The 23,268-nt window shown below is 40.2% G+C and overlaps 1 protein-coding gene across 5 annotated transcripts in view; it reads right to left on the reverse strand.

Moving 5' to 3' along the window:
- Positions 1-23,268, reverse strand: part of LOC118405347 (retinoic acid receptor alpha-like) — a 151,097-nt gene that overhangs the window by 17,919 nt on the left and 109,910 nt on the right. For 4 of the 5 annotated variants that reach the window (XM_035804804.1, XM_035804802.1, XM_035804801.1 and 1 more), the window contains one exon: positions 4,488-4,544. In XM_035804804.1, the coding sequence (XP_035660697.1) occupies positions 4,488-4,544 (57 nt within the window). Of the gene's footprint in view, positions 1-4,487; positions 4,545-10,016; positions 10,195-23,268 lie in introns of those variants that run through there. The other variant, XM_035804800.1, reaches the window with a different exon arrangement.

A 23,268-nucleotide genomic window follows, 5' to 3' on the forward strand; every position in this document is an offset into this window, starting at 1 on the left:
GCTTCATAGAGGCATAAATATTTGCTTTATAGAAGCTATTTCATTGTTTTGATATTAAAAGAACACCTAAAAAGCATTTGTACCTGGATTTCTAGTAGATTTGCGCCACGAAGCGGCGTGCGCCCCGCTCCCTAAATTTACGTATTGCAAGCTCGCGGGCCTGAGCGGCTTGACGGAAACTATTTCCAATTTACATATATTTTGGACTTTTTCTTGGTTCTGTGGTGGTAATAACTTACGGTAAATCGGGGGGAAAAATGAAAACCAAAACGACAGCACGATTCGACTTCCAAAACTGTAGTGGGGAGGGGGGCGCCGACGCGTGACGCTGATTTTCCCACGGCGGGGTAAGACCGGTCGCCGGCGGGCGTGAGACCGCAGACTTGCAGGAGATCTTTTAGAAATGCCACGCTTTTTTTGCCACGATTTCCTGCATTGCTTTTTTATGGGAAAATTTGCTGGTTAGACGAACACCATGTTCGGCGCCAAAGGCACGAAGAATCGCAAGGTAGGTCCGGGAGAAATTTGAAATCTTGACCCTCTTAAAAGCTATTTCCTTCAGTTTGAGGAGATATTTTGCTGACAAACAAAGCTAACTTTAATAGCATTTCAATTTAGAAATACAAAATTAAATCCCCCCCAAACACATTATCACGATGTCGGTCATCAAAGGTGCGAGGCCGGTCACGTCAAAAGGGATCCAGGGAAATTTGCAAATATTTACCCTCGAGCTCTGAAACGCCATTTCTTACATTTTGAGGGCAATAAGACAGGGGTAAATTTTGCTGGCAGACTAATACAGAGTTTAATAACATTTCTGTACGTGAAGAAGGTTTTCGAGGGCGTCATGCATAAGCCCCGCCCCCTCCCTTTCGCATTTTCACTGTGTCCCGAGCGCCAACCTCGGGCGATCCCTTGCATAGGTCCAGAAAAATTTTGAAATCTTGACCCTCTGAAACGCCGTTTCTTGGATTTTAAGGGACATATTTTGCTGGCAGACCAAGCTATTTTTTTTTTTTGCTTGGCCCTCCCCCCAAGTAAAAAAAATTTTGCTAGGCCCTCCCCCTGGCAAAATATTTTTTTGCTTGGCCCTCCCCCCCCTGGCGACCGGCCCTCCCCCCTCGCTAAATGCCGTACGGTCCCTAACATATGGCAGGCTCTGCTACTTCCACAAGGTGCAATGTGTAACCAAACATGAGATATCTTAATTAGTGAACATGGCAAATCCAGAATATCTTTGGATAATATGGAAACTTTGGAAAGTCTAGGGCCATTTCAGTGGCGGCCTGCAACTGATTTGGTTTGAATTTTTAAAACCTAGGAGAGCAAAAGTGTGAGAGGGCTAGATTTGGTTGAAAAACTTCTTATAAAATACAAACTAGCCAAGAAACCAGCATTTGTAAAAATACACCATTCTCTCCAGAGTTAACAAAGGTTTAACGCTAGTTCACCTTTATCCGCCGGGTAACCTATATCCGTTGTTTTTAATTTTAAAAACAGGGTATTTAAAGATGTCAAGTCAACGGACAGTGGTTTCAAACTGTTGGATTTTGATAATATCGAATTTATAATTAGAAACTAGCATCTGTCGATTTGATATCCCTAAATACTATGTTTCTAACAACAACGGATATGGGTTACTCCGCAGATAAAGGTGAACTAGCGTTACAGAAAACAAAGAGTTAACTTGAGCGTGCCCCCATCACACCTGTTCCTTGTCAGAACACAAGAATGTTGGCCACATGTCTAACCACTGCTCAGGCCACCCCCTAATGAGTACTGCTGAAGGTAGGGGACGTCTGAGATACCCAAATTGTCAAGTTGAAACAGTTGCACACCAAAGTAGCTCAGACACTGCCAATCTCAGCCTGCAGATAAACACATGTCTGCAGTTCTACCACTCAGCTAGTGAGCTAGTCTGGACACCAGACTCCAGCCCGATCTCAGAAATACCCCCTCAATCTGATATCCAGGCTACCAGTGAGCTGGTACTTAAAATCACAAAAGAAATGCCAAGAGACCAAAGTTGTGGTTGAAATGTGAAATGAAGACTTAGAGCAGGGACATATACTGTAGAATCCCAGTGTCTTGTCTAGAGGACAATACCAGTATATGATAAAAATGCAAAAATGCAAAAATGATAGATGTCCAAACAGCTAAGTATAATACTTGTCTATCATTGTTCAAAAATTTGATTTTTTTCCCCTAGAACTGTCATAGGGCTAGGGTAGAACTCGTTGTCACAAAGTAAAGTCTGGGCATCCTCCCTAGATTGGTTTAAAAACAATGCTTGCAGCTACATGTAGATGAGCAAAAATGAGGTGTGACAGGACCGTCCTGCTTGCAGCTAGATAAGCAAAAGTAAAGTGAGTCAGGTCCTTCAGCTTCATGTGACTGCAAAACTGTAACAGTTGTGTCATAATTTCAAGACATAAACACTAAAGATCGGTTTTACTGGCATGTAAACAGTACAGTACAGTATTTTGTCCTGGAAGCTGATATGAGCATTATAATTCATGAGTGCAGATTTCAATTATTACAAATCCGGTACATATGCAGCTATGACCTTGCTACAAAGAACTCATTACATTCTCTAATTTGATTATGACCTCCGAATCAGGCTGTTTTGATTTTGTTGCCCCAGAAAGCTAACATTTGCCCTGTTGATCATTAGGGGTGGTCCTAATAAATTTCAATCATAGTCCCATTGGATTGAAATAGATTGATTTTCAATCAAATTTCATTCCAACCAGGTCTAATGAGATGGTGACCGGTTGTTACAGGAGCAAAAAACTCTTTTGTCTTTCTCTTTGCCATAGCCTAGGGCTCTTTCAAAAACAAAAGGAGACGGGTCAAACTGAAAACTCTTTCAACTTTTCAGCCATTCTAAAACATGTATGCAACCATGTATGCAGGAGAATTGAGGGAAGAAGACAGAGAGAAATATATAGAGAGAGAGACCGTTCACTGGTCACAGCTTGTCACAGGCAAAAATATAATCTCCCAGCAGATCCTACTATGGCATAAGATAGTCATCATCATAGTACCAAACTGGCCAAGGAGTGTAGTCAGCCAAAAGGTGTACATTTGCCTTGTAGCGAAACACGCTCCTAAGCCGGCTTCACTCCTCTGACAGCTTTTGATACTATCTTATGCTACCTTAGGATCTGCTTGGAGATTTGCAAAGATACACCTAAATCCACTTTTTACTGTTTATTTCTCTCCAGTGTTGCTTCTCAAAGAGCAAAAAAAGCAACAATGGCCTAAACATTGTGGAATTCACATATTCAGGGGAACAGCCATTAAAGGATTTAGAAAATTGGGTCAAACACTGTATAATTACTGCATGACTCAGTAACAAACTACCCGCTGCTCAATCATGTCAAATTTGTCTAATTAACCCAGATGGGATGAGGAATGGATGATGTAACTGAATTCCATGGTAAGTAATTTTCGACACAAACTCTTGACAGAATAATCAATACACACTATAATATGAAAACAACCAGTAGTCGCTTTGTATAACTATGTTATATAAGCATATCATTATTGTTGGTATTATTATCCATTAGTATGGTACGCTAAATATGTGCATCTCAGGTGTTTTGAAATCCAGTAGTTAGATACTTCCACAGTAACCAAAATAAAGTTTGAAAGACATGACAAAGAGACCATCACCCAAACCAGACTCAGAACTAAGTTCTACCTTTCTTTTCTCACAACGTTTTATACTACTAACTGAGCAACAACATTACATCTATCATACATATGTAGGTAAGACATTTTGACAGCTTGTTTCTTCTCTTCAAATCTACTGGATTCAATTCTAAGTACTTAGTTTTCTTGAACACTTTTAGACTATCCATCAAATGATATTTCCTTCCTTGCAAATCAGTACTGATAATATTCGCCATAAATTTATATGATTAAAGGACCACCTGCCGAATGGAAGTATCTCCGTCGTATTCCGGGTGGTTATTTCGTATTTTATGGCGTTCGGTAAGTACCTAGTCAGGCAGGTAAGGTGTGAAAAGGAATTCTGCATTTTCCTACCTTCATTGGCCAAAAGGGGGGAAAAGCAGCTATTTAGTTATTATAGACTCGGCGGGGAGGCAAGGTAATTGTCTAAAGCCGACAAAGCTGAAAAGTGCTGCAAGCAGTGTCAAAATTAGCCAAGATTCCAGTCATTTGTCATTTAGTGACAGGGAATTTGTTACTGCTCCAATACCTGCACTGACTCATGCTCAGTCATACATCTAACAGTAACAAAACCTTTTTGTCTTTATTAGGATACTTACGTCAGCTCCATTAGACAAAGTGGCAGAAAACACTCTAAATGTTGGTACAACAGAGTTGCAAAATTGATGGTCAACACAAAGGCTTTTGAATAGCATTGACATTTCCTTTAATATACAAGTAAGAAAAGATGCATTGAGTCTTAACTTTGTTTTCTTGTCTGCTTCTTTGTGAAAATTTCAGGCACTGACCTGTGATGCACCGGTCACTCTGGTGATTGGAGGAGCGCTGGTCGTCCCAACTGTCCCCTGCAGAAACAGATGAAAAAGTTTGACTGTTAAAAACACAACCAATGAACCATATTACAACAGATACAGATTCACTAGCACTGGTAGTAGTACAGTACACATCTATATGGTGACATGCCATCCAAAGATGGATAGACTGGAGTCAATGAATCCCAAACCAAAGTACATGTAACTCATTTCTCAATACACCCTGAATGTGTAAGAAGGCTATGTGTAGGTAACAGAGGACATATATGTACTCCAATACCTTGAAACTCAAACCCTTTGTCAATCTTCAAACTTTCACAGCATTTTTATTTTTGCAGGAACCTCTCCAATGCAAATTCATGACATGACAAATATGCATTTCTAACTGAGAAACATTGCAAAAACCTACTTTTTCGAAATAAAACCACATCTACAAATCTAAGTGATTTGTCGCACTTTAAGTTTAACATTTCTTCACTTCTGTTGCTGAAGGTAAACCAGCTCAAACCCTTTTGAGCACGTTTTCGTTGGCAATCAGCTCTACCATGGGCTCTATGCTAAAGCTTCTGCAATCCAGCAGTAGCCACAAGCACCAAGGTTGACAGGGTCTACAGTATCTGGCAGTTAGAAATTTATTACAGCCAAATTGGTACTGAAGCTCCTTGGCCACCTCTTGACCTTCCCCTTGAAAGTTGACCCTGCCGGGTTCCATGGTGGGTGCAAAGGTCGGGGGATGGAAAACAGAAGCAGGGAGAAGTTGTTCTAACAACATGGGGAGAGGGGCACCCTGGGTAGTGACCTCGCCCTGTGGCGATGCTTCATGTGGGCATTGGGAGGGGGGCGATCCATGTCACTTCAGAAAAGTGGAAATGTAACTCAAGCGTTTTGCTGCGAATATACATTAATTTCTAAGCCAGTATTTATGGCATTTCCTAATTATGATAACATGTTTTCTGCAGGGAAATGTACTTATGTTTCCCCATGAAACAAACAATTAACAGCCAGATTTACAAAACTTTTCATGAAAATCTCTAACATTACTAGTATGGATGAGGCAAGTGCAAGTTGATTAGATTTCACAGCATCAAAAAGTACTAGGGCCGTTGTCACGATGCTGTTCTTTTTTGTTTGTTCTTGTTTTTGTTATGTCTATTGTATGTTTCCATAGTGCTGGTTGTGAGTTCTTTTATTTTACCTGGTAAACGTATAGAATCTTAGCAAAAGCTGCAAAAAACAACAACAAAACAACCCCCAAACAAAACCTCTGCTTGACGATGTACATTGGAGATGCACCTACAAAATGGCCAGACAGATCAACCTGACAGGAGACAAACAAACCCAGCTATCATGTCTCCCATCTTAATCCAGAAGGAAGGCAAATCCAGAACCACCCTTTGTCACCTGCTCATTCAACCTAAAACTTCATCCTTCCGAAGTCCGAACCCACGTCTTCATTTCCGGAACACCTTATTGCAGCTACTTAACTCTGTCAAATAACGTTAAATCTGAGCGTTCAATTTAGTGAAGAACTATAATTGATATATTGAGACATTGATGAAAGTTGAATTGAATATCAAGTCAAATTTGATACCTTCTGAAGTTCTGATAATGATTCAGTGTGAAGTTATGCAAATGAAGTCTTAACTGATAAGGTTTTTTTCTAGCTGCCTGATATAGTGATTGTAAAACAGATGTTGCACCATCCTGACAGACAATTTCATCCAATTAGGGATCGACCAGTAGATTATTGTGGCGATGGATCAAGAAAGTTTGTTGCACTTCAGTGGATCAAATTTGCACAACTACTGGTATATATACATTGACATAATGTCACATATACATTTAAATGTTTAGAACAATATAACTAATGTATTACAAATTGAAATATCCTAAAGTCAAGAGATTAATAGTAGATGTCACTTCAACTCTACCCCCCCCCTGCATGACTTGAACTTTCCCCAGACTTTGCAAACCATGTGATAAGAGGTCAATGCCCCAGAGAGCCCTGGCATTTCAACATCTCCCCACACCTACTCTAGTCATTATAAAGGAGTGCTGAAGAGGGTGGGCTGAGCACTTGTTTATCTGACTATATCAAAAGAACCTTTTTCAAGGCAAAGTAAAAAGAACACTTCATCAAATCCCACCTTCTAGACGGTCCCTGGGGATAGACCATTTGTGATTCAAGAAGGAGATAATATCAAGGCCTGCATAATATCATTACACTTTCTATGCATTTTGGAGCACTACCTTGTTACCCGGAAACTTTGAGGCAAACACTTTTTGCAATGATATCACTGTTACATTATGTCTTACTCTATATTTGGGTAGACTCGAAGCTTTTCAGATTTTTTTTCACAGTTAAAAAATGGCTACCACCCTCCCCATCTTCAGAAAAAAAGGCCTGTATTTTACAGAATCAAGGTTGTTATCAGATGTAAGCATTCCAACTGTCTGGCTAAGATCACCTTTACCACTACCAAAAAGCCTGACAGACTCCGTGCCACTGGAACCACACATCCTTCATATCAATTATCATACCACAAGTGCCCTCGCAGTGCTCACTTCACCTATCTACACAGAACAGGGCGAGTTGCACAAAATATGGCCAAATTTAGAACGTACTTGGGCAAAACACAGATAGCGTAGTGGCACTTGAAGTTAATGAAGTTCTGGGTGGCATTGCATGGCTGTTCTTTTCAGAAAACAATCCTACAGAGTTAAGACTTCAGTCTGACTTCTGCAAGAACCTCACGACCAAATTGAACCAATTGCTGCCTGGTTTGTATAAAACTATTTGTCAACAGTTCAACCTTGGAAGACCTTGAGCTGTTTCTAGGGCAGTTTCTGTTGAACATACAAACTTCAAGACCTTGAATGTACTTGTTGAAGCCAGTCTCTTGCATCCGAGACCAGATTTCGAATATTTTAAACACTGTCAGGACAGAAAAACAGTTCCAAACCCTTGTTCTTTTATTCACACCCCTTTACCCCTTACCATCACGGCACCAGTGCCAAACTTGATGGACGCAAGTACACAACTACAGCAAACATACCCACTGTTCTGTGTTTGCATAGAATAACAAATTAGGGCTTTAGCATTAACACTGCAGTAATAGTCTTGTATGTAGAGCTCAAATTGGCCTTAGTAAATATACAAAATATTAAATAAAGCATACCACAAGATACATGCAAAATAAGTTGTTTTCTTGCATTCTACATTCTAGCTAAATACAATTGTCTTGTTCATTAGTATAGCTCTTTGTTTTATTTAAAAGTGATAATAACTCATGTACAACATGTGATGATATGGCAATGCTTCTTTGAAAGAAGTCCATTTATTTCTGGAGGATCCCCAAAGGAAGATCTCTCTGCAGTGTTTGAAGATGTGTCCATCAGTCCCCTGACAGAGCTGACAGACAGAAGCTACTGGAAAATAAACCCACTTGATGCCATGCCAAGTTTGAATGGCCAGGCCATAGATTCTGACAAATGAAGACATATGGTGAAATATGGCAGTAGAAGGGCTGGTATTGACTGCCTCATTCGTCATCTATCCATAACATACACATCATCGCCAACTCTAGGAGTCTCTACCATAGTTAGTTCTGATGGAAAGCTTTGCTGAAAGCTTACTAAATTTGTGGATGATTACAGTTATGGGGTTTACAGAATGATGTGTCTTTTCTTACTTAGGCCATAGCAAGGCTTTAGTACTAGCAAAGGTTAGGCTCTGGCTTATGACATGAAAAACCAACCAAAGCCTAACTTTTGCTAGGAGAGTAAGAATAATATGGAAGAGCCAGTGACCACTGAGGTTTTTTTTCCATAAACATGAAGTTTCGAATGATAACCGAGTTTGGTTTGACACACTTGGAAAAAAAAAAGCAAATTTTATAATTCTCTATTAGTCTATAAATATAATTTCATTTTTTTCAAGTTCTGTACATGAAACCAATGAGCTTCTTCATTTTGATAAAACCACATACAGACTCATAATTGTACTTGGAAACAACCAGGCAGAGACAGATTGCTACTGTATATCATTCATCTATTGTTTCTGTGAGAAGCTTCGATACAGTTCAAGTTTCAAGCAACTGGTTTCACAACAACAAGGGTTCATAAAAGTTCCCTGTTTTTGTTGTAACAAGCACGATGTAACTCTATATACAGACTGAATAATTTAGAGCCAATTTGACAGATGGAATTGTCTCTCTGTTGCACAAAGGTCTAAGTAGTCTGTGTTTTCTCATCTTCTCTCCATTTCCATTGTTGTTTTAAAGGCTTTTCACAGGTCCAAACAAATGCTAATGCCGTCTGGTTTGCTTGTCCAAAGCAGTGGACTGAGTCAAGGCTAACTGAAACCGGACACCAGGGTTCCACACACCCTTGGGAAGTTTTCTTACAGTTTGACAGCTTGGAGCTAATGATATGCCGCATTCATATTGATGTTGTCAATCAACTGCAAATGATGTTGATTACCAGCTTAATCTACGGGCCTGCATGCTTGCAGGTAATTTTCTGAGAGCTGTGGCCGCGCGACTGGAAGGTAAACAATGATTCTTAGGTGTTGTTTTCAGAGCCAGTGGCGCAGCACACCTGTGCGGATCAGGTGTCGGGCGCGACAGTTCGCCGGTCATGCTCCGACTCACGCGCCTGGGGCTCTCTCCACATCCTGTTGGGAACTGGGAGCATTCCTTTTTCAATTTGGATCAATTATAGGCGAGATCCTTGTGTCATTCAGGAGCGTGAGCCTCAACTGCTTTTGCAGCAAATAACACACATCTAACGGAATTTCTGTCAAGTTTTTGGCCGGTTCAGCATAAATTAGTTGTCTGGGCGGTGAGAGAATAGAGAAATCACAATGGTGAAAAATTCCTTTATCTTTTCTTTTCCTGGAGTCTTTTTCACTTGCAAATTTTTTGCCACAAATCTGTGGCCTAAACTGCAGCCGCTAAACCAAGCCTGACAATACACACACACGTGAAGCCGGCCAAATAAATCAGAGTTTAGCACTTCTCCTACACAAACAGACAAATTGTGCAATTCTCAGTTTGCCACGATATAAATCTCCACACAAAAGACCCGATTAAATCTCCAAACTTTTTCTTCAACAAAACAATCCTTCCCCAACATTGGCTTATAGCCAAAACAACAGATTAGACCCTACCAGCCACAGAAAGTCTTGTGGAAAACAAGCAAATGGGCAAGACGAAAATCAACTTCTTACACAACAGGGCCATATAAAAATAGGTCAGTGCCAGCAGCCAGGATCCATATTAGATCCACATACTTGTCCCACTGTACGGAATTTCTCCCCAAACCGTCCTGCCAGCCCTGTATCAACACTGTGGGCTGGCAGCAAATTGCAGCCTTAGCACATGGTCAAAGACAAAGGAGCCAGGAAAGACGGAGGAAGCGAACACTGGTGTACAGGAAGACACCCTCAGCCCACCCAAAGTGGGGTAGGGGGTGTGCGGGGCTGTTGAGTAAGAGCTAACCAACCTGCATGGTGGGTCTGCCAGAAAACTTCAGCGATGTTTGCCTCCCAAGCACGTGCTAGGCGGGGTAGGAGCTTCTCTCCCTGGGACATGGATGCGTCCTCCCACATGTTGGGTACAGTTTGGGCCTGATGCGACCAACAGAAGCAACTCCGGGAGCTTTGATAGAGAGGTGTCAAACCCAGCCGCCAGGACCTAGGTGGAAAGTTCACTTGCTGAACTCTGACTGAACCCAGGCCAACTAGGAGGGCTTTAGTATGCAAACTGGGCTGTACCACATTTTCAGAGGGAGGTCCCCAAACAATAAACCTGTTTGATTTGTCCCCGTTTGCAATTATACATGTTCGGGAACACTAAACTGGATGTCTGAAAATGATTCTTAACACGAAAAAGTGTTACAAAGGGTAAGTAAATATGAAAATTAATCACTTTTGTTTGGGGGCTGTCATACCCCCCTCCCCGCATACCTTGTCCATCAGTGGGCCTGACAGTTGTTCATGATGTGCAAGCTTGGCAACCACAGTTTAAATATAGCCTAGTAAACCACACACTGCTGTTCTAAGGCAAACAGGAAAACACTCCAGAACAACTACTACAGATTGGTATCAGGCCCGTCTTCTGGGTTTAGATTTTATAACAGGAAGACTGCAAGACAACAAGTAAGATTCCATGGACAACAACAACAAGGCTTCAGTTTGAGTGGTTGTTTTTCTATCCGTCTCTTCTTGTGTGAAATATGAATGATCATTCTCAAACAGGTTGGCATGTCATAATGTAGGTAATATAACAGATCATACAATAAGCAAGATACTAGTACTAATTGCTTCCCTGTTAACAGGGTTATATTTAGTGCTGTAATGTATTATTAAACAACACTTGATTCAAGACTGCCTAGCTGTGTACCATCAAAGAACGATCAAGGGTAGGTGACAAATAAGTCTATTCTGATTCTTTCTAGTTCTTCTTTTGCCCACTTCCCATATAATACTATATCCAATACACTTCAAATGTATGTACTATAATCTTGCACAATGAACATTTAATATTTCCTCATATGTTCTATAAGCAACAATACCGTCTTTATACATGAATCAGGATGAAACAAAATCTTTGGTAAATTGTGAAATGTATTTAGAAGACATGGTTACTATTGTGCAGAATACACAGTAATCTTCCCACATGTGTCCTGTGATATTTGAGCCTGGCCTGGCCACTGTAACAGGGATCAGGGGTGTGGTGCTTTATTTGCACAAGGGGCTTGGATGAGTGGGAGGCCATATTAGCTCCAGATTCTGTGTACCACTACTGCTTGTATAGTCAGGGATGAATGGGACATTGCTATAGAATGTTAAGATTATATATAGGAATACAGTACTGTAATTCTTGAAATTTTCGGTGATCATTTCACCGGGTCTTTCTATGATGATGATGTTTCCATGGCATTACTGTACAGTTTATAAAAATATCTTACAGTTTAAAGCATTATTTCCTCACTGAACAGCAAATGTCAAGGCATTTATAGTAGATACTATTGATGGTTTGCTTCTCAGGAGAATTATCTCTGGAGCGATATATACTTTGAAGCTCAGAGACGATGACTGACCAACAAAATTCGTCTTCATGTGGGCTGATTTAAGCTTGATCTCCATACAACTATTATAAATCTATAACAGTTAATAGTGCTGATGTGAAGGAAGTAAATACCAATTGAGGAAAATGATCTCTATGTCTGTACCACACATTGTTAACTCATGGTTTGGCATTGGTCAAAAACCTCACCAATGACAGTGAGGGTAAAGGTTACAAAACGTTTAGGTCTTTTTTCAGTGTTTCAGGTCCCTGCTCATCCTGTCAATCAGGTGCTAGGGGCGGAGCCAAAACCACCCCAGACACTATCAACAGGATGACACTTCATTGACAAGTGTGTGATAATGACAAACTGTCTGTGAAAATGGCACCTTCAGTCCTAAAGTTTACTGGAAAAGGTTTACCAGTAAAACCTGTCTGGGCCACTATATCTTGAATATCAGCAAATATTTGTGCAATGAATGGAACAACCATGAACTTTGGAACAGTGGACTCGAAGGACAAGCTGACACCACACAAATGCTACCAGAATCACACAATAATGAGAAAATGATTTCATTTGATATCTTGTTATTTGTTTCACAGCCTGAAAGCAGCCATGCCTAAGAATTGACAGACCAGAAAGTTTTCTGGTCCAAATGTCAAAGAAATTTACTTTGCCAAAATGCAATCTTAGTGGTTTTCTCAGTGACCGCTTCACTGTTAACTCCAGCCCACCAGCGTTTCCATTTCTGTATAGTTTGACTACAGTACTATCACAAACATAAAATCACAGTGAACACTCAATTTTGTCCTTACCGAGAAGTTGAAGCACAGTGAACTTAATGGCATTTACAGTAAATATAATTTTCCCGTTTCGCTTTGAAGCAACATTGGCAAATGAAGCATTGAAGCTGCTCATATTTAGTTATTTATATCGAATAATATACTTTTTCAATCTGATGTCATATTTCACAAGAAAACTGTGTGACTTGAGCTTAAATGCAAAATTCCTGTCTGTGATGAATATTTTCAGGAAATACAGTTCTGTAAAAATGGTATCCCTCCCAGTGCTGTCTCCAGGACACATCCCCCTGTGACAGGACCAAAATTTGCTTATTGGCAAAGAAAAAAAATCCCAGTCCATATGTCCAAAAAATCTGAGCTTGATGACAAGTTTCATCAGTGTAAGATGACAGATTTAACAAATTACGGGCTCCAAAAACAATGTGTAGGACAACCCAAAATTCAACCTGGAGACAGTAATGATCCATTCCGAAGGGAAAGAAAACCTACACTAGAAATTCAAACAGCCCACTCATGATCAGCCCTGATAAGTATGGCTGAAATCTCAAGTCACTTAGATAGTGATAAATGTAACCTTTGCCCAGAGCAAAGGAACAGTTTACCCAGTGGTACCACCCCCCTCCCTCTGGCATTCCTCCTGTCAAACAAATAAGACTGCGCAGACCACAGAACACCAACTCCACACTTATCCCACATGCCTCTCAGGCTCTCTCTGTACGCTTATCTACTTCTGATAGCACACCACGGACTTTACTTTACTATCAGCTTTTATCCACTTCAGAAAAAATGTTTACCTCTACAAAATGTCTTCTGACATAAAAGAGATCATTAGGTTTTAAGGAAAATGTTGTCTCAGCACTTTTTGACCAAGGAGTTGTAAGGACAATTTATGTAACACAATTGACAAAAATGCTGACCACAAGAAAATTTTGTCAGATAAAAGCCAAAAAAGAACAGCAGGTTTTTTTCTTCTTCTAAATGGACAGAGAGCTTCTGAGAAGTTGTGATAGTACATCCATGAAGGTTAGACATCCAGGTAAAAACATGCCAAATAGCAATACTTGAGCAACTGGATATGATTTGGGAAATGGTCAGACATTTTAGGTAGCATCCACTACCTGTGTCAGAGTCATCCTATCTTATAATGACTGCAATGTTAAAGTTATTTTTTGGAGAAAATATTTAGCCCCAAAGAAGACTTGGTTAACCATCCACTGTATTATATAATAAACGTGTAGTCGAGAGTTACAGAGAGAAACGAATGGAAATTGGATTCCATCTCTACACTTGAGTCAATTTTTTCGTCATCGTGTCTCCTCTTAATTCCTGTCAACATCTTTTTCATGCTACTATTAGTACAGAGCTATCCAGTTTCAAAGCCTCTTTCCTGCTAAATTGCACTGTCTTTATTGGACTCCAGGTCAGATATTTGCCATCGAGATTACACCTTGCCTAACAGGTGTGCTGAGCTCAGAGTAAATTTGTCTCCTATATGAGGAGGGATTGCCCAATAGATTAATTGGTCTTCACTGAAGGGAATGTTTGACTTCTTTCAAAGTCTGGCCGCCTTTTGTAAATGCAAAACTACACACACACCTATGTTATGTTTACCATGGGTTGTATTGCAGTGTGTAACGTTGTCAATACTAAACTGTGGTATATTGTCCTTGTCAATTCCTTGGTCTAAAGTTGCTGAGAGGACATTTTTCTTGCTTCAACAAGTGAGAAAATATCTTCCTTAAAGTTTGTTAATTTTTTTCTAATTTTCTTTCTTTTCTTGTCAAAATTTATATACACAGTCTGTATCTATTGTTCAGTACATAATAACAGTTAACAGACTGTATAGTATACAGTAGTAGATAGAGCTACATACTCCATTGTCAATACAATTTATCCTAGATCTATGCAATAAAAGCATGAAACATAACCCCAATTTTGACGCTAATCTGGGACAAACATTGAACAGTGCTCCTAATCCCTGAGATTATCCAGGGCCTCTTGTTGACTTAAGAGGGATTTCCACTTATGCTTAACATACATGTACATGTGTGGGGGTGGATCGGATTATAATGCTGATTTCCTTATTACCTGCAACATCTATCTCATATAGCATAAAAGATGCCACCAACAGAGATGTTGCATGTCTATAGAAAAGATTTTGGATTCATAAACTGAGAGGTTTCCATTTCTATCATTTTAACAACTCTGCCTGGCAGACCATTTCAATGATTAGGGTAGAGTCAAATCTGCCCGAGAAGACTGTTTAGGTCACCAATAAAATGTCATCTAAAGACTATAGACAGGATTCATAATGCTTGTATCCTTGGTGAAAGTTATATAAACTGGGATCATAAAAGTGGCCAAATTGGCTGGATGGTCTTTATGTAGAGGCCGTCACTTGAACAGGCTTGACTGTATACAAAAAATCGCACAAACTTTGCTGATACATGTATAGTGCTAGTATTCTGTCTTGTATTTACTTCTTCAGTGCCTACTGTAACAGTAGAAATCTAGTTTTGTGGGAACATTTGAACAGAGGAGCAAGCATTTATCCCTATCCGGCCTCTAATGCCACTGGTGGTCTTATCTAGTCCAGTATTTGAGACATACAAAACATTCAAGTCAAAACTATTCTTGGCCTTTGACACAAATAAAATCAAACTATATTGGGATGAAGACATCCTGAACAGAGGTTGGCAAAAACTGTAACCACTGTACAAATTGGAATCTGTATTCACAGTTAACTTTGAAACAAGTGTTGTAAAAGAACATTTTATACAACTTTCCAGCAAACTGAGTCTCATAGGAAGAATCAAACTGTAGGACCAGCTATGGCAAAGCTTGTCCTGAAGCCTAGCTTTGGCAAATCTTTCACAGAAGGATTGGATGTTTTCTCAAGAAAACCCATTCTAGAGGATTTACACAAACCATCCCTATGGTCTAGAGGTCTATGGAGAATTTGAGCGCTGGTAAACTTGTGGTGGGCATTAAGTGTGCTTCGTTGAACACCTTTCTTTAGGCATGAATTTATGACATTAAAGAAGTATGTGCTTGTTCAAGTGTCTCATCAGTCTGCACTTAAAACATGTTTGCCTGGGCCTGCAACATTAAACGGTAAAATCAGGAAGCCCAGCATGGGTTAATTCACTTGTTATTGCAAAACGTTTTGGTTCATTGTTTGACTGTTTCATGATCATATTTATGGGCAAAATAGTCTGTAAACACAGACAAAATAGCCTGTAAGCAGAACACCTCTGATCCATTGTGACTTTGGGCAATCTTGCGTTCGACTTCATGATAAAAACCATTTGGCAACATCGTTAAAACGACGAAAGCGGGATAACAAAAGACCAATTTTGTTTTGCAAATTACCGTATTTCTTTCATTAAACCGCGCACCCCAAATAAAATGCGCACCCCCGATTTGGGGCTCATCGTGTGCCCTTACACGCAAGCTGAGATAGTCAGGGGAAACCCCTCAATAATCCGCGCACCTAATTTTTGCTGACGATCGCACCGGAGGTACCCTCAAAACTTGGCCGCGCCCTCATATAGCGCAGCACCCTTTGATGTTTATTCGCCTAATTTCCTATGAAACTTTTAGAAAAATGATACAATTTCTGGATCGGCACCGCACTTGTAAAGTTACGTAGAGAAAATTCACTCTACCAATAATTTATCGGCGGCTTGCTCACGCAGCGCTATGAGAATTTTCATGCTACAAGATGCCATTATATCGAGTGAGCAGACATCAAAACGTTAACGAAGCCACCACAACAACAACAACTGAATACTAATGACGGGGATTCCCCCGCAAAATCGCGCTCTGATTGGTTGGAGCGGTGCATCATGGGAGCTTTCCCGCGGCTTGCAGCTAGCTTGCCGCCATTTTGATTCTCAGAGTTACATTTTTGAAACGCAAAAGAACACTATTTTCAACGATTACATTGCACCATTCTAGTTAAGATATGCATAATACAAAGAACCTTCCGTGGAAACATGCTTTTATATGTGAATTTATGGTGTCTCTAGCGTAATTTGGGGTTTCGATGCAGCCGTAAGTGTGCTGAAACTTAGCGTGGGTTTCCAAACACCCCGAAAAATTACAATGTCGCATTTTTCTCGTCACACAAAAACAAAACTCCTGCAAAGAAGAACCCTGCAACATTTTCTGATCATAGCAATTATGTTTTGGGTAAAAATGCTCGTGGATAATACACGATGTGCCGGCGTGCAGCCGCGTGATGCCTCGGGGATAAAATATTTCTAACATAACTAACAAATTATGCCAGCCCCAGCACGCTGCAAAAAGTCGGACGATTGTCTCCGTTTTTCTTTTTCAAGTCATTCTTATAATATCATTCTTATAAATATCATTACAACTATATTATTTTTAATACAAAGAATAACATAAGCATGCGTAATTTTAAGTCTATATAACGTTAACATTGTTATCTTGTAAATAATAAACGAAAGACAAATGCATAAATTATCGATGTTCAGCGCGATACCTCGCGGCGTAATCGCTGGCTTTCTGGCTTGTTACGTGATTTTTCATGAGACAACCCCTAATTAAAACGCGCACCCCGACTTTGGCTTTGACCTGAAGCACCAACTTCAAAGTTGAAATGTCAAAAAAGTGCGCGGTTTATTAGAAGAAATACGGTATTACCTTTACAATCCTTTCTGTCGAATTAGATTGGACCAAGGATGATCAATTGTGAAACAAAAATCAAAAGACTTAAAAAGTATTCTCATAACAGAAAAATGTATCCAGATCCTCAAAATACAGAAAATCTCCATTTGCGCTAAGTCTTGCAAGAACAAATGTTAAACTTTGCAGATCTAGAAGTCTTCACTCTTCAAAGTACAAAATTCCACAGTCACAGATGGTCTTCCTGGAGAAAAACATGCCTACATTTTTGTCCACACTTGAGGCTGTTGTTGGTGCTCTGGAACCAGTTCTTACAGGTCCTTAATGTGACAAGCCAGGAGATGGGTAAACATGTACAGTTGCACACGTTTACACACCATGGCCAGACGCCACAAGACATCCAAAACAAGTCCTGGACTGAGTGGCAGGTGGGAGGCTTCTGATGGATGCTTTGGGAGATAGCATCTCAGAGTGTAGCACTGAAGCATGGTGTCTTCTTGCAACACTGCAGCACAGGATTGCATCATCTTAAAGAAATGTCCATCTGAAGTGTCTAACTTGAGTGATAAAGTCACCAACTTAAAGTTTTATAAAAATTTTACTTTTGTCAAAATAGTTAATATTCATTATATTGCTAGATCTAGCAACAGTTAGAATTATCAATGTACAGCCACAACTTTATAAGGTGACCAATCTTCATCCAAACTGTCAGACTCTTTTCACAATAAAGCAATTTTGTTGTTTCCAAAGGACATAAGTCATGGAATCCAGTATCTAATAGTGATATGTTAAAGAAAAAACAATCAATATTTCCGGAATATTGGTACCAACCTTGTATGAGGATTAATAAAGAGAATTCCAACCGATGATCAGTTGCTACCTATATAAGCTTACCTTTAAACCAATACACTTTATTTTACCCTAATAAATGTAACATTATAAGAAACAGGTGAGACGGCAAGAAAAGATGCTGTCACCCATTCTTCTTTCCTTTGTAGACCACTTGAAAATAAATACCTCAAGGGACCAAAAATCCCTCTTCCCCCTAAGTAAATAATACCAAAGCTCAAAGTCTCCCCCTCCCTATCCTAACAGCTTGGTAAACTTTCCCCAAGCTGATATTTGCTTATTCTCCTGTCCTGTGTTAGTCTACCTTTCATTATCTTGATAAGACTCCAGTCAGTTCTAGACAGTTCCTCTCCAACTGCAACTCATTAAAGGAACAGAAAGACAAAACCATCTTTTGTTTCGACAAAACGTCTTTTGTTTCTTGCCGCAAAATGCACCTTGGCAATGCATAAGAAACATTTTCATACATCATTTAGAGTGAGTTATGTGTGGAAAGAGCGTGGCGAAGTGTTGGGTTGGTTTGAGACAGTCTTTCTGAGTTATCAGAGTGAGTAAACATGGTGTGGCGGGAGGGTTCAGCAAGGGGTCAGCAACTTTCCCATGGTTGTCCCCTGGTTGCCCCCCAGTCATTTTGACAGATGACTTTTTTCCTTTCTGAAAGCTTCTGTTTCCTATGAAAATCAACTGGGGGCAGAATTACGGCCAAGCACAACACTGTCTCTCAATTAAACTGTCAGAACATGTCAAATTTGAACCTTCGCATGCCTCTGGCTAGAAGTGTGCGAGAAAGCGGTGTCATCCAGAGTTCACCACATTGTGTAAGGCTTGTGAGGCTTGAAGGACTTTCCTCAACAATACCATTCCCGTTTTAGGTTACTCTCGACCTTACCATTCCAAATGATTCCATCTGCACTGTGCAGATCCTGTTTCAGAACCTTTTTTTACTCCACTGTGTTCAGCGTTATGAGGACCTTGGAACTTTTCATGGTTGTTTGGTGGTGGGCAGGGAACCGCGGGGTCATAGAAAGGTCAACTTTGTTTAGGGTCTTGAGTGTCACTGGGCAATACAGGGAGGTGTCCCTTCTATGCTACTGGTTTACTGTAAGGTCCTATGGGCCCTGTACTGGCTTCAGTCGCAGTTTCATCACTGGTGAGGGGTGAAAAAATGTCCCCCCTTTGAAGGGTTGTCAGGCGGTGTCTTGAAGCATGCAGGAGCGGTCACACCCTGAATATGGGTGAGAGTTCGGGAGTAAATGGTTAATTGACCCAAACCAAAAGGGTTTAACCCCTGATGCTAAACACTAGCTGACCCACAGGGCAATGTCACTCTCCTTCCTATTTCAGCCTCCCAAGGGAGCGGAGGAGTTTAATGTCTTTTTAAATGACTGGGCACACTTGGCTGTGGGGGAGGGGCGACCCACACAAAGCTGCACAGAGATTCTTTCAGAATGATACTATTATCCAATAGATTTCAATCAAAGGCACATTACAGGAACCTTTCTTTGATCTGTAAGACACTGAAAAGACGTTTGGTGTCGCAAAATGAACTGGAGAGGAAGAAACAGGTTTGATATATGAAGTGTTTGCTTATCTTTGCAAAAAGGTCGACTCTAGATGCGATGGTGTCTAAATCAAAATGTGTTGGCTGGATGTGAGTGAACAATGTTCTGGACTAAAGTTAACACAAGGGGTCTGACGATATAAAATTATCATGTGTGTGTGCAATTATCATGTGTGTGTGTGTGTGTGTGTGTGTGTGTGTGTGTGTGTGTGTGTGTGTGCGCGCGCGTTTGCGTGTGCACGTGGACATACAGATTTTTATGTTGCTGATTTTTAAGTAATTTTTTTTTCAAAAGTTCAGATTCAAGACATCATAAATGTTGAAGCAATGAAACTAAATCTGTTTCAAGGACTGTCTTCTGGATGCTCCAGGGAGGGATCCCAGATTTATTTTCAATCCTACAGACATCTCCACTGACAGTTACGTGATGTTGATGAAGGTAGACATTTTGTCAACAGTGTGTAGACACACCATGTCTGGAGACCTGGGCGTTCCTGTTACGGGATTCACAAGGTCATGCACAAGGTCGCCTGGTGCAGAAGAACAGATTACTTTTCACAGGTGTGTGATTCCAACCTTCAGGGAGGTTTCTCAACAATGTACGGGCACTGCGAAGTTAACTTAATAACATAAGAATCAAAGTTCTTTAAATGGGACCTACATTAGAGGAGTAGTAGTTACTTAGATAGGCATGAGTAGTAGTTACTTAGATAGGCATGCTTGCAACAAGTTGCAAGCCATACTTTAGTACGTGAATCAGCCAAAAAGATTTTACAAGAATGCCCCTGCACTTCCAAAAACAAGCTAAGGTGGGTCAAACCTACACCACTTTTTACTGATGTCAAAAGTTATCTACCACCAAAAAAACACCAGCGTGTCTAGGACTGCAGTACCAAAGAAAGCTTCATAGGGGGCCCAAAATCCACCTTGGCCTTTTACTCTGCAAGACCTTTCCACATTTGCAAATATTGAGGTTATAATAAGTCTTGAGGTTATAATAGCCACAACACACACATACACTATTGCAATGCATTGACCATACAGTTCCAAGCAGCCTCCCTATCTCATCAGTGATCAGAGGATAAAAACACCACAATTTGATAATTTCTCGGATAGGCACAAATGTACACTCTGCCTTCTTTAAGTCCAGCTTGTCCTGTTCTGTTCAAAGAACAACCTGTTGCATGTAAAACCTCTGGATTCGAACACTGCTCAAAGCAACAATGGCTGAACTTGTGCTGACCCCCTATCGGAAGGCTCTGTCCTGTCATAGGAGAAGTAGTTGATCCTGGTATGTTTCAAAACAAACCACAAGGGCAGCTCTAGTAATTTCCACATGATTTACATCACCACCAACTCCGAGACATGCATACGTGACCGGAGGGATCTTGAACTTCCAGCGAACCCAGCAGTCCCTGGAAAGTTCAAGGCTAGCGGTCAACACCCATGGAAGACTTGGAATTCGGGAAAGCTCAGCTGGATAAAACCAAATTCCGACATGTGCATTAAACTAAATGGTGGGGGATCATCACACTTTGTGTAGAGCCAGCAAAGGTAATCCTGAAAACAGGATTATAAGTCGCAAAAGTATTCCTGTCAGAACTGACCTAAAAACCTTTAGAGTCTGGACTTTACACAATTGGGCTGTGAAAACTCAAGGAAGCACCCCAGATTGAACATTAGGGTAAAAGCTATCTGACAAGAATTTAGTAAAGTAAAGAAAACATCCCATAATGCACTGAACTTTAGCCTTTTTCACTCCATAAGCCTGATGCATCATGGTATAGACGAGATGTCTGGCAATGATCTGACATTAAGAACAGGAGGATTTTCTAATTTCTGCTGTTGAGAGCAAAATCATCTATGTCTGTCACCCAGGATGCAATGTGAGCCCATCCTAATACTTTGAAGCCAAAAGATGTGTAAATGTTGCATGCAACAGTTAACAGATCCAGGGAGTTATGAGAAGTATGTGATTCACTGGTGAAAAACAAGAATAAGGAAAGCTTGGCAAGAACTTCAAGTTATATCTGGGTATTCTTGAATGGTCTATCCAAAGTTCACTTCCTATATATATCTGAGTGGTAAGAAAAAAGGAAGTTTTTCGATGAGTGGTACAAGTTTACAAAGTTCATTTTTTAACTGAGTGGTACAAAATAAGTGTAGGTGTATCTATTGGTATATATATATTTAATTTGTTCCCAATCTAAAATGAAACTTAATACAGGTGACAGCAATACTGCTTTTCACCAAAATTTTTGTCTCTTTCAGAATACTTTCAAACTGCTCGACTCTTATCTGTGTGACTGTATAGACAAAGACTTAGCAGTCTAAAACATCTGTAAACTTTACAATTTAATGGCCGAAGGCAATGAAGGTCTGTCAACCAATCCAATCCAGAGCCTATTACTGGTATTAGAAACAGCTAAAACACTGTCTCTTATAGGTCTTCAATCTCTATTTATAAACTTTCAAACGCTCCAACATTTCTGGTTTGTCCAGCAGTACAGTGTACAGACACAGGGTTGGACAAGTCGACTAGCCCTTTTTTCCTGGGCAAGTGAAAATACTGACCAAGCAAGTGCATATCCTACCCCACTTGCCCGATCGGACGAGTTACATTTTTTGGTTGCCCGATAGGACAAGTGAATTTTAGAAAACTCGTCCAACCCTGCAGACAGGGCATTCCCTGGGTTCATCAAAAGTTCACTCTCTTCACCGACAGTTCATTGACCTCTGAGGTATTCCAAACACCTGACCAACCTGTCAGGTATGACAGATAGTATGGGCGATAAGGCTTATTGGAGAAATGAGGGTGAACATAGCTTCCTCACACATTACACATACCAGTGCTTTATGGCAAAATATCTGACCAATTTTGATTTGGACAAACTAATTGTTATGTTTTACAACTTACCAGGCCCAGTTTAATTACTTTGCATTTACGCAAATATACACCTAGAGGAACTTAGTTAAGATTCCACCAGTGTGTCTAATTAGTTTTTCATTCTGCTAAGTTGGGCTTTAGCCTTAAATTTATAAAAGCTTTGACGATTTAATTACGACAAAACTTTTATTCCACTTTATTTTATACAAAAATTGAGATGAGACAAATAATGCTTTATTGCATGCTCTTCTAACATTTTTTTCCTTGCAAGCATCATTTTTTTGCTGTCTGCCCTTTTCAATGACCAAAAGGAAAATTGGACCAGAGCGTCTACTTATCAAATCCGGTGACCGAAGACCGAGCTCGTAAATGACGGATGGGCCGTCATGTGCCGCCAACTCTCGCTCGGATGTTTTATCCCGGTCACAAAATTAATGTCTTCATTAGGGCTGGCTCTATGACAGTACAGCGGCCTACCTTCAGCGAGGATTCATCATTCCTTGATTAATTTTGAAATATTAATGCCATAAAACTTTACGGTAACACAGGTTAATGAACGAATTCTGGCTGATAAGCAAACAGAAGAGGTACAGTGCTCGGTGCATTAGCATTCCGATCTCCGCTACTGATATGATAATCGTAATTTAATTCTTCAATTTTACAGCTGAGTAGTAGATCTTTTGTGACATTCGCTGGTTGGGAGTAATGCACTAATCTGTCAGCAATGACGTTCTCTTGCTCCTGGTTTTTATCAAATTGAAAGCCGTGATATTTTAGCTGAACTATGACCTTCAGACAATGCCGTAAAGGTAGTGTCTAATTCTGTCCGCACAACTGTCTACCTTGTTCGTTGGGTACACAATTCAAAACCTTGGCAAACATGCTATGACGCAAATGCTAAGTTAAAAAAAGACTTTTGATAACACCAAAGAC

The sequence above is a fragment of the Branchiostoma floridae genome, chromosome 18, assembly GCF_000003815.2.
Source record: "Branchiostoma floridae strain S238N-H82 chromosome 18, Bfl_VNyyK, whole genome shotgun sequence".
NCBI lineage: Eukaryota > Metazoa > Chordata > Leptocardii > Amphioxiformes > Branchiostomatidae > Branchiostoma > Branchiostoma floridae.